The sequence below is a fragment of the Elephas maximus genome, chromosome 11 (genome assembly GCF_024166365.1).
Source record: "Elephas maximus indicus isolate mEleMax1 chromosome 11, mEleMax1 primary haplotype, whole genome shotgun sequence".
NCBI classification, from domain to species: domain Eukaryota; kingdom Metazoa; phylum Chordata; class Mammalia; order Proboscidea; family Elephantidae; genus Elephas; species Elephas maximus.
Window position 1 is genome coordinate 89,132,181 of NC_064829.1, and position 12,210 is coordinate 89,144,390.

Below are 12,210 nucleotides of genomic sequence, written 5' to 3' on the forward strand. Positions count from 1 at the left end.
TATTCTCTCAGGCCTGGACTTCCTGCCTATGCAGCAATGGCCATAAGGTTCCACACTCAAGGGAGGCTCCGGGCCTCCAGAACCCTTTAGATTGTCAGTCATGCCAAAGGAGATAGAGGTCTACAGGTCTTGCAAATTTCCATACACCCTCATCCCACACAGCCATAATCACATGGCCATCTGTGGATGTCACTTTATAATAAACACACCCCTTCTCATTTGCCACAGTCTTCCCAACTATCTCAGTATTTCTGTACTGAGTGTCTCTGTACCAGTTGATTCCCACCTGACCTGTGGCTCGTACAGTCAGTGACTCCTACCTACAGGACTCTGAATGTCAGTGGGCTGGCTCCTGTACAAGTCTGGGAGACAGCAATTTCTCCACAGTGGTGGGAAATGTGGGACAATTCCTGGGTACAAGAGACCCAACTCATGCATGCTATGAAGTGCACTGGAGGGTGCTATCAACATTCTCCTCCTCAGGATGTTTTCTGGGCTTACAGGAAATCCTCATAACCAGGCCACAGGATTAGGTTCACAAAGTCTTCAGTTCTACCTGAAAGGTCATGGGCAAACTCCACTCGGACCTTTTTTCTGCCATCCTCTTGTCCCCTCTAGGCACACAAAGTTGGGGGCACCCACAAAAGGTGTTCCCACCTTCATGCTGGCAGACCCTATTCTTTTCTCAATTCACTGCACACGGTAAACAGGTCTCCCAAGAGTAAAGGCTTACACAATAACACCTTTATCGCTCCAAGAACCAGAACAGCATGAGACAGGCAGTTACAAGGCTGCGTGACTTGGAAGCAGGACAAATTCATCAGAGCTATCACATGTACAGCATCAATGAAAAAGGGGCGACTTCTTTGAAAGCCTCTAGTAGATGCCAGCTCAAAGCCTTCTGGCCACAGCTAGATCATGTCCTCTCAGAAACCAGTCATACGGGAGGAAACGAAGACTCTCAAGAGGGCTCAAAACACTCGTAATTCTCTCCAGGGAACAGGAGAGACAACACAAAGTCTGTCTTCCCTGAATGTATTGTGGTGACTGACACACACTGGCAGTGACATAACCCAGGACAAGAACCCAGGACATTTTAGAAAGTGCAATGCAATGTGTGCCAACTTCCAATACATGTGGCACTCAGTGGGAATCCCCTCAGTATGGGCATCTGAATGGACAAGGCTCACCTGCTGGCTGACGGCTCTCCCACAATGGGTACTCACTGGTGTGAGTCCTACTGGCTTGAACAAGGAAATAGCATATTTTATGCACTCATAAAATCTTTCTCTGTGAATACCCTGGTGTTGACAAGTTAAAGAGATGCAACTAGAGAGTTACCAAAATTATTGTACTCATGAGACCTTTCCCTAGAGTGCACTTGCTTGTGCCGAACAAGATGGGACCTTCTCCTATAGGCTTTCCCACATTTGCCACACACATACGGCTTTTCTCCAGTGTGTGCTCTCCGGTGTAAAATAAGGCTGGAGTTGCGGCTAAAGAATTTCCCACATTCATTGCACTCATAAGGCCTTGCTCCAGTGTGGACTTTTATGTGTTGGACAAGGCGGGAGCTACTGATGTAGGTTTTCCCACATTCACTGCACACAAAAGGCCTTGCTCCTGTGTGGACTCTCCGGTGTAGACTGAGGCTGGAGTTGCGGCTAAAGCATTTCCCACATTCGCTACACTCGTAAGGCTTTGCTCCAGTATGAATTCTTTGGTGAACAATAAGATTGGAGCTATGGGTGAAGAATTTCCCACATTCGCCACACTCATAAGGCCTTTCTCCAGTGTGGATTTTCTGGTGCTGAACAAGGGTGTCTTTGCGGCTGAAGGCTTTGCCACATTCACCACACTTATACGGCCTTTCTCCAGTGTGAGTTCTCTGGTGCTGAACAAGGTGGGAGTTTCTGCTGTAAGCTTTTCCACATTCGCTGCAGTCATAAGATCTTTCTCCAGTGTGAACTCTCTGGTGCTGAACAAGGGTGTCTTTGCAACTGAAGGCCTTCCCACATTCACTGCATGTGTAATGCCTTTTTCCAGAATGAAATTTCTGGTGCGTCCTGAGGTGGGACAGGTCAGTAAAGGTCTTTCCACACTCCTTACCCACATGGGCCGTTTCTCCACTGTGAGCTTTTCTGTGTTTAATAAGACCTGATTTCTCCTTGAAGGCATTTCCACATGTGAAGCATCTGAAGAGTCTGTCTTCAGTCTGAGTGATCCAGTTGTTGAGGAGAGTGAAGGTCTTCAGGAAGGCTTCCCCACAGTTGTTATAACTGAACACCGCCTGTCCAGTGTGGGCACCCTGGTGCTTGCCAAGAGTGGAGCTGTGCAGAAAGGACTCCATGCACTCAATCTTTTTGGATGGGCTCACCCCAGTGTGAATGGCCTGTTGCTGGAAGAGGCCAGGGCTGTCCAGGAGGTCCGTTCCTTCCTCTCTGTACATGAAGGGCCACCCTGGCATGTGGACTGCATAGCTTTTGGCAAATGAAGCTTGATGGTCATTTTTTCTGAATGGATTCTCTGCACTGTGTGGCTCCTGTTGCTGGTCAAAGTTTGCACCAGACAAGAAGTCTCTCCCACTTGGCCCACATGTGCATGGTTTCTGGGTAGGGTGTGATCCCTGGTGCTGAGCCAGGTGTACAACGTTTTCCAAGATTGGGTCACACCTCTCACAGGGGTAGGCTTTCTGGGTGGACAGAGTCCTGACCTGTGAAACTCTTTCCAGAGAAACATCCTGCTCAGAAGGTGTTTCACGCCAACAACCTGAAAGCAGAGACATGTTGGTGAAGTGTAAGCTGACACTGGTGGAGAGCTGCAGCCCCATCATAAATGTATATGTGACATAACTAGGAATGAGTTCATGGGATTGTTGGTGAGATGGGGGAGCTAGGGTCAGGGCGATTACGAGCCTGTTGTCCGTGCTGGGCCTCTAGAGGTCACAGAATGGGGCAATACTAACACTGGGTAAACATAAGGCAGTGTACAGTACGTGGAGAAGAAGGAAGTTCTCCAAATCCGCTGCAGACAGGTATCAGCAGGGCTTTGGCTACAGGTATCAGGTGGGCCCTGTCCAGAAGTGTGTTTCCAGGCCCAGGAAATCTGACTGCAAGGAAATAGCTAGTGTTTAAGGATGAATAAGGTTATGGGCACACCTCAAAACACACTAAACACAGACAATGTTGCAGAGCACACAGAGGACAATGGATGAGACATCGAGGCTAGAGAAATGGGGAAACAGCCAAGAGATGGAAGACAGAGAAGAAATGACAAGTATGGTGAAATGAGTTTCTTTTTCTGGCCTTTTGCATTGGCTCTTTGGAAAAACAGCTTGAGAGATTTTTCCCCGAAGCCCCGAGGAATTACCTTTGTCCTAGTTTTCTACCCCAAAGGGTTTCCTACATTTCCTGGGTAGCTGTAAACAACTTGGTTTGATACTTTTTATCTGGTCCTCGTCCTGTTTTCAGCCTGCCCTGTGATTGTTATGGTGCACATGGCAGGGATTGGTCAACAGACTGTGCAAATGAAGTTAGTTTTACCCTACTATGCAGATGAAGTCTTTGTGGCCTACCAAGAAGGGATTGGTCAGTTTTTGGTCCCACTGGGAGGGGCCATGCTTAAAATTGATAAGAAGTTGTGTATATAAGCAACCAACCCCACAGAGGTTTGTCAGACAGAAAAAAGCAGGAAAAATAACAGTAGGAAGAAGCAAAAGAAAAAAAGAGAGAAGAAGAGGGAAGAGAAAGACAGAAGAGAGTAGGCAAGGAACCCCCTAAGTGAGCTGTAACACGGGCTAAGGGCTGCAACGTGAAAGACAGCGAGAGGCCCAGAAGGGGCCCAGTGGCAGAGGTGGTGATAACAGGCCCCGAAAGGGGCTGGCAGAAGAGTCAGTGGTGACAGATGATGGGGGCCAAGGGAAACCTGTACTAAGGAGGCCAGGAGGAGCCCTGCATGGGCCCAGAGGAGCTGAGAGAGCTGCCTAGTACTGAAAAAGGGAAGTTTTGCCTACATGCTTCCTGATTCTGATCCTGAGTAATAGCTTGTTGCTCCTGATTTAAAGTTGTTCCTTGTTGCTTCCTTAATAAACCCCTTAACTCTAAGTATGGTCTGTGAGTTCTCTATGACCACTTCAAAGGATTCCTGTAGCTAGTAGAAAAGCAGAGGGTGCTATGGGGAGAAGGGGTGGTGTCAGAATTGGTAAAAAGTTTGAAAAGTCTGACCTTCACTTCATACAGATCAACCTTGAGCTGATCTTGATTTGTATTAATCCTCCTGAACTTAGATAGGTTCTCCCAATACTATCACTACTACTCCTACTACCAACCATTAAATGAAAAAGACCTACATTTTTAAGAGTACCAAGAAGAAGAAAATAGAGAACTACTATATTGTTGTTGTCATCAGATGCCATCAAGTTGATTTTTGACTCACAGTGATACCATGTGAGAGAGCAGAACTGCCCAATAGGGTTTACTAGACTTTAATCTGTAAAGAAGCAGATCACCAGGTCTTTTCTCCCATGGAGCTGCTGTGTGGATTCAAATTGCTGACCTTCCAGTTAGCAGCAGGGCACTTAAGCATTGTGCCACCAGGGTTCCTTTTACAGAACTACCATGTGACTCAGCAATTCCAATCCTAGGGACATACTCAAAAGAATTAAAAGCACTTTTCACAATAGCCAAAGGCGGAAACAACCCAAATGTCCACCAATAGATGAAAGGATAAACAAAATATGGCACAGACATATAATGGCTGGTGAATTCGAACTGCCAACCTTTTGGTTAGCAGCCAAGCTCTTAAGCACTGCACCACTAGGGATCCAAATGGAATGCTATTGAGCCATAAAGAGAAATGAAGTGCTGATCCATGACAGAACATGGATGAAGCTTGAAAACATCATGCTGAGGTCAGTAAATCGTAAAAAGACAAATATTGTATGATCTAAGAAAATACCTAGAATAGACAACTGCACATAGAGAACAAAGTTTATTAGTGGTTACCAGAGGTGGAGGAGCCCTGGTGGCACAATGGTTAAGTGCTCGGTTACTAAACAAAGAGTTGTTGGTTTGATCCCACAAAGTAGTTCAGTGGGAGAAAGACCTGGCAAGCTGCTCCTGTAAAAATTACAGCCTAGAAAACCCTATGGGGCACTTCCCTATCATATGGGGTCACTATGAGTCTTAAAATCAACTTGAAGGCACCTAACAACAACAACCAGGGGCAGGAGGGAGAGGGAAAGGGGGAATTCACTCCTTAGGAAACACTGAGTAGCTATTTATGGTGACGGAAAATCTGGCAACAGATACAGCCTAGAAAACCCTACGGGGCAGTTCTCTGCCATATGGGGTCACTGTGAGTCTTAAAATAAACTCAGAGGCACCTAACAACAACAACAACCAGGGGCAGGAGGGAGAGGGAAAGGGGGAAGTCACTCCTAAGGAAACACTGAGTAGCTATTTATGGTGATGGAAAATCTGGCAACAGATACTGGTGATGGTCGCGCAATATGATTAATGTAACTGGTGTCACCAAAATATACACGTAAAAAATGTTCAACTACCAAATGTTGCTCATACATATCTTTACAACAATCAAAAAAAAATAATAAAAAAGAGGAGGAGGAGAAGGTAGAAATGATGTATCACTACTGGCCTGGGCAACAAAACATCAGTGCACACAGAACAGGTTGAAAGTACAATGTGAGCCCAGGCTTGACATCACACCCGCCACCCCCACAGCAGGGCCAAACCCGCGCGGGGCTGATCCTGGTGTGCCTGGAGTCCTGTTCACCCTTTCAGGCACCTGGGTCTTTCTGCCCCTTTCCAAACGGGCAACTACATGAGACCTGGAAGGTGAACGTCCTAAAGGAAAGATGACAGATGAGCGGCAAGCACTGGCCCAGGGCGACTGACCCCACAGAGAAGAAAACTAAATGTTAAAAAAAACAAAAGAACCTCCATAAGAATCTCAGGGGGCAGTGAGTTCTACCAGTGCGACACAAACTCAGAAAAGGAGGGTGAGAACAGCGGCACAACTCAAAGAGTGTAAATAACATCACTGAAGTGTAATAAGCAGAAATGGTTGAACTGGTGTACGTATTGCTGTGTATATTCTCAACAACAACAACAAAATAAATTACCTAATAGGAAAAAGAAAAGAAAACCTCCAAGGAGGATCTGGCAGAATAGTCCTGAGGCCTCTGCCAGCAGTGACCATGTCAGTCTCTGCAATTGCTGGCACGGTTGGGCCCCAGGCCATGCCAGCTAGAGACGGGAGGCAGACCCTGGGACACTGCGGTTCTGCTATGTAGGATCCGCCGTGTAGGATTTGTTGAGCCGACTGCAAAACTCCAGGGCCCCTAACTCCTTCCCATAATGCTCTGGGGCAGCAGGTGTTGGAACCACTCAGCGAGGTTTGGGATGCCACATACAGCCCAGTCCTGGTACTCACAGAACCTACTTTGAGCGCCTAAGAAGGCAAGGAGAAATGTCTCTGATCTGGCTGTGGAATAGATAGAGCTGCCCCTAGGGAAAAGAAGAACAAAACCCTCCCAAGATGCTGGAGTATATGTGAGTGCCCGGGGAAGGTACCCTCTGACATGTCCCAATGATTGCCAGCTCCTGGTATTCTTTGCCTTGTGTAAACCTCTTCACTTGTGGCCTAACTCATTTCTAGGAACAAAATATGGCAAAAATGATGGGATGTCACTTTTGAGATTAGGTTACAGAAAGACTGGCTTCTATCCTGGACACTCATTCTTGCTCACTTGCTCAGAGAGAAGCCAGCCTCCATGTTATAAGGTACACTATGAGAAGGCCGACATGACAAGGAACTGCAGGAGGCCTCTGGTTAACAGCCAGTAACGGACTTATGCTCATAGCCCAAAAGGCCACAAGAAACTAAATCTTGCAAGCAACCACATGAGTGAGCTTATTAGTGGATTCTTCCCTACACAGGCCTTCACATGAAGACTGCAGCTCTGTCTAATAGCTTGACTGCAATCTCATCAGAAACCCCGAGTCAAAAGCTTTCAGGTAAGCTGTGACCAGATTCCTGACTCACTGAACGAAGGGAGATAATAATTTTCTCTTGTTATTAACCACTGAATTTTGGAGTAATCTGCCACATAACAATAAATAACAGGGACTTACCCAGGGAGGCCACCAAGGCAAAGTTCTCCAATATCACATTGTGGTACAGGAGTCTCTGAGCTTCATCAAGGAGTCCCCACTCATCCCAGGAGAAGTACACAAACACGTCCTCGAAGGTCACAGAGCCCTGAGATAATAGGGACAATTGAGCCCACAGGCAGTTATCTCTTCCAGCACTCCTGGTCTATCCACTCACACATCCACCTCCTGCTCACTTTCCTCTCCAGCTCCTAACTCAGAGCAGGTACCAGGCTCTGGCATCACTATTGTCTCCTTCCTCATGTTCAACTGATGACTGAATCCAGCCCAGAGCAGGACCAGGTAGGTGTGCAGATTGATACCATCTAAGCTCTGGAATGCAGGGTCCCAAACACTCTCCCACGAGGCAATTCTGGTGTCATCCTGATCATGCTTCAGATCATGCTTTCCACACACGATCACGCATGGGCTCAGCGTTCTCCCATAAGCCTCCAATGTTGTTGTTGTGTGCCACTGAATCGATTCTGACTCATACTGACCCTCTATGACACAGGAGAAGCTCCCTGTAGGGTTTCCTAGGCTGTAATCGTCACAGGAGCAGATCATCAGGTTTTTTCTCCCACAGAGTGGCTGGTGGGTTTTAACAACTGACTTTCGGTTAGCAGCTGAGTGCTTAATCATTGTGCCACCACAGCTCTGAAGCCTCCATTACTATGGTCTTAAGGCCATCAGTTCACATTCGCAACATACACATCAATATTTGGAATATACCTTTCTCACATCTGGGAACCCCACCGCTGACAACCCCCGGCCCACACTATTTGCATCAGCACGACATTCCCTATGCCACTCTACACATGGCATCCAGGGAGTGCTCATCTGTCTCTCTAACACTCACCAGCCCAACCCAGGTGCCCAGGAAAGGGGCCCTGTCCCTGCTTTCATCTTTTTTGTTCACTAATGGCATTGCCACCACAACCTGAAGATAAACCAGTTGTTGATTCCAACTGATGGTGACCCCATGTGTGTCAGATAGAACTGTACTCCATAGGGTTTTCAATGGTAATGAATATACCACAGACTGCCAGAAGAATAAACAAATCTGTTTTGGAAGAAGAATAGTCAGAATGCTCCTTAGAAGTGAAGATGGAGAGACTTTGTCTCACAAACTTCAGACATGTTATCAGCAGGGACCAGTCCCTGGAGAAGAACATCATGCTTGGTGAAGCAGAGGGTCAGTGAAAAAAAGGAAGACCCTCAATGAGGTGGACTGACACAGTGGCTGCAACAATGGAATGGGCTCAAATATAGCAACGATGGTGAGGATGGCACAGGAACTGGCAGTGTTTCGTTCTGTTGTACACAATATGAGTTGGAAGTGACTCGATGGCACCTAACAATAACAGCATGATATTTCAGAAGTAGATCACAAGGCCTTTCTTCCGGGGCTCTTCTGGGTGGATGTGAATCTCCAACCTTTCAGTTAGTAATCAAGCACTTAACCATTTTTAAAACTCAGAGATTACTGACCTGTTACCCCTCCTAAATTCCACTCATGGCTTCACCCTACTCCATGTACCGGCCACCTCTGGACTTCTTCAAAATGAACACCTTCTCAGAACTCAAAACCTGTATGTTCAGCTTGATGCCTGAACCGAGGGGTCTATGGAACTTTTTAAACTCAATATGGCGTAAACCTAACTCCTGATACAGTCACTGAAAATCACTCCAACCACCAACTTCCTCTTCTCAATTGAGGGCATATCCATCATTCTACCAGGTAAAACCAAAAAAACTTTGGGGCCTTCCCTGATTCCTCCCTTTCTCTTGCTCACCCTTCACATTAGAAAATCCAGCCCCCCTATTTAAAAATCAGATCCCAAAGCCAACCACTTTTTCCACTTCCACAGTCACCCCTTGGACCCAGTCACTACTAGCACTCATGGAGACTACTGCAGTAGCCTCCTCCTTAAGAGCTGAGTCAGATGTGCTGCCTCCTCTGCTCCATATCTTCCTTGGCTTTCACTACCCTCAGAACAGAGGCCTGCCTTCTCAGGTTGCCATTGCTGCCTGATTCCAGTCCCCTGCTCTCTATTCTAAGAAACATAATTAAGACCGGCTGTTCCTTGAACCTTCCCAATTAATTCTCACCTTGAAGTATTTGCACATGCCTGTTTCTGGGTCTAACACACCCTCTGGTCTTCATCCTATTGGTTTACAGAAATGGGAACCTCTCCGCTTATACCTGTAGCCTAGATTCAGGAGCCAGGGACCCCAAACTCAAGTGCAGAGATAGGGACAGATGAAGAGCCCCATTACAGCACTACTTCTCATTAGAAAACCGGTCACCCCTACTTAAAAAACATATATAAAAACCAGCCACTCCTCTAACCACCACCACCACCACCACCACCACCACCACCACCACCACTCTGGTTCATCCACCATCAGCATTCACCTGGACTATTGAAGCAGACTCCATCCTGGCCTCCCTGACAACATCCCTCATCCCAATCTTGTCTCCACTCTGCAATCAGATTGTATCTGTTAAGACTGGAACAGAACACCTTCTCTGATCCAAACCTTCCCTGGCTCCCACCACCCTCAAAACAGAGGCCCAGCTCCTCAGGCCAACATTTCTGCCTTACTCCTGTCCTCTGCTCTATGTTCCCGAGAGACAGAATTAAGACCCGTGGCTCCTGAAACACTCTGTCACGGATTGAATTATGTTCCCCCAAAATGTGTGTATCAACTTGGTTAGGCCATGCCCCAGGATTGTGTGGTTGTCCTCCATTTTGTGATTGTAATTTTATGTTGAGAAGATTAGGGTTGGACTGTAATACAACCTTTACTCAGATTGCCTCTGTGATCCAAGGAAAAGGCGGTTTCCCTGGGGTGTGCACTGCACCACCTTTTATCTCTCAAGAGATAAAAGGAAAAGGAAGGAAGCAGAGAGTTGGGGACCACATACTACCAAAATAGCAGCACCAGGAGCACAGCGCATCCTTTGGACATGAGGTCCCTGTGCCTGAGAACCTCCTCCACCAGGGAAAGATTGAGGACAAAGACCATCCTCCAGAGCCCAGAGATAGAGAAAGCCTTCCCCTAGAGCCGACTCCCTGAATTTGGACTTGTAACCTACTAGACTGTGAGAAAACAAATTTCTCTTTGTTAAAGCCTCCACTTGTGGTATTTCTGTTATAACAGTACTAAATAACCAAGACACACTACTAACTCATTCTCATCTCCAAGTATTTGTACAAGCTGGTTCCTCTGCTTTGATAAGGTTTCCACACCTCATCCCACTGATCTCAGGGAACTGGAAAGGCTCCATACAATTTCCAAAAGAGTGACCGCCCTCCATGGCCTTTATACTCAGGCGAAGAAGAAATGAAAACGAAGCGTCCCAGGATACAAGGTCCTCTACATGAGAGACCCTCCACTCACCTGAGCCCGGTCCGTCAACTTAGCTGCAGCCATCGGATCCTGTGGGCAGAATAGGGTGTGAGTGGGGGGCGAACTGGGCGTCTTTCTCTGGATCCGGCGAACCCCAACACCTCCACTGGGCTAGGTAACCCACGCCTTCCCCGTGTAAAACGGTCGCAAACTAAGCAGCCACTCTCTGGGTGCCGTAAAGACGGAGAACACGCGCAGAGAACTGGTAAGCTCGCGGCCCCGACTGACACCCCGCGTGAGACTGCTCGTCCCATAGACCGGGGACACGGCTTCTAACAAAGGCACAGAGGAAGGCTCTATCCTCTTGAGCCCTCTTTCCTGGCCCGGTTTCGACAACCCGACGCTGGCCCTGACCACACCGCGGGTACTGAAAGGCGCAGGCAAATGACATCAACGATAGTGACGCCGGAACTATGGCCCCTGCCAGCCAGAAACGCCATATTGGACTGTCATTGGTCCAACTTGCTAGGCACAGACTTCTGGGTAATGTAGTTTTAATCCTGTATCCAACCAGACGTTTGGCTCCTTTTTCGTTCTCCGTGTCAACAGCAAAGCGGCACGGCGCCAGGGGCAGGAGAAAAAGGATCAAGAAACTATGTCCTGAAGCGCCGAAGTTCTCTTACAGGGGACGCACCAAGATTTCCATGGTCACCAGGGACAAGGCCAGGAACTCAGAGGTGTCCAGCAGATGCCCCATTTTTTTTAATCCTTCTGCTTCTGACACTCTGGGAGAGCTGCTTCACCTCTCTGAGCTTTGAGGACCGGGATCCAAATTGAAAGTGAGTATACCTTGCCCGTGGGTTTTTTGTGTAGCAATGTTTTCAGACGCCCTTGTGGTGCATGGTGCTCAGCTGCTAACGGAAAGGTTGCCGGTTAAAACCCATCATCCGCTCCGCGAGAGGATGTGGCAATCTGCTTCGGTAAAGATAACAGCCTTGGAAACCCTATGGGGCAGTTTTACTCTGTCCTATAGGAAAGCTATAAGTCGGAATCGGCTCAACAGCAACATATTTTTTAATGTTCTCACCGATACCGACTCACAGCGACCCCATGTGTGCAGAGTAGACCTGATCCATTGGATTTTCAAGGATATGACCTATCAGAAGAAGATTGCCAGGGCTGTCTTCCCAAGGGCCTCTGGATGGGTTGAATCACAAATCTATTGGCTAGTAGGTGCTTATCCTTTGTGCCACTCAGGGACTCCTAGTAATGTAAGTTCTTCTAATTCAGTGGTTCCCAAATGTTGGTCCCTGGTTTGGCAGTATCAGCATCTTCTATGAACTTGAAAATGCAAGTTCTGGGATCCAACCTAGTCCAAGTGGCACAGACACCCTAGGGGTAGGACCCTAGCTCAAGTTTGGGCACTGAGCTCTCTTTCAAAGTTTAGTACTGAAAAAATAAAAAAAAAGGTCCTGTAACTAAAATGGGAAAATACCGTAACTTACTTGATGGGAGGTGAGATGAAAAGTGCTTAGCACAGGGCCTGGCGTATAAAAAAATATATATATATAGATACTGCAAAACACATAAGAGCCATTGTTGTTATTATCATGTTTATCACAAGATTCTCACATACAGTGGAGGGTAAGTCACAGAAGACACCTTTTAGCCAGGTTGCTGG

General features: G+C 47.3%; 1 protein-coding gene across 1 annotated transcript; it reads right to left on the reverse strand.

Annotated features, from left to right (window-relative positions):
* Positions 1-722: 722 nt before the first annotated feature.
* Positions 723-11,139, reverse strand: LOC126084997 (zinc finger protein 304-like). Its single transcript, XM_049899871.1, has 3 exons — positions 10,581-11,139; positions 7,155-7,281; positions 723-2,769 (listed from the first exon to the last, which is right to left on the reverse strand). Exons 1-3 carry the CDS (start codon positions 10,611-10,613, stop codon positions 1,316-1,318), a joined length of 1,614 nt encoding a protein of 537 aa, XP_049755828.1. The 5' UTR covers positions 10,614-11,139; the 3' UTR covers positions 723-1,315.
* Positions 11,140-12,210: the final 1,071 nt, after the last annotated feature.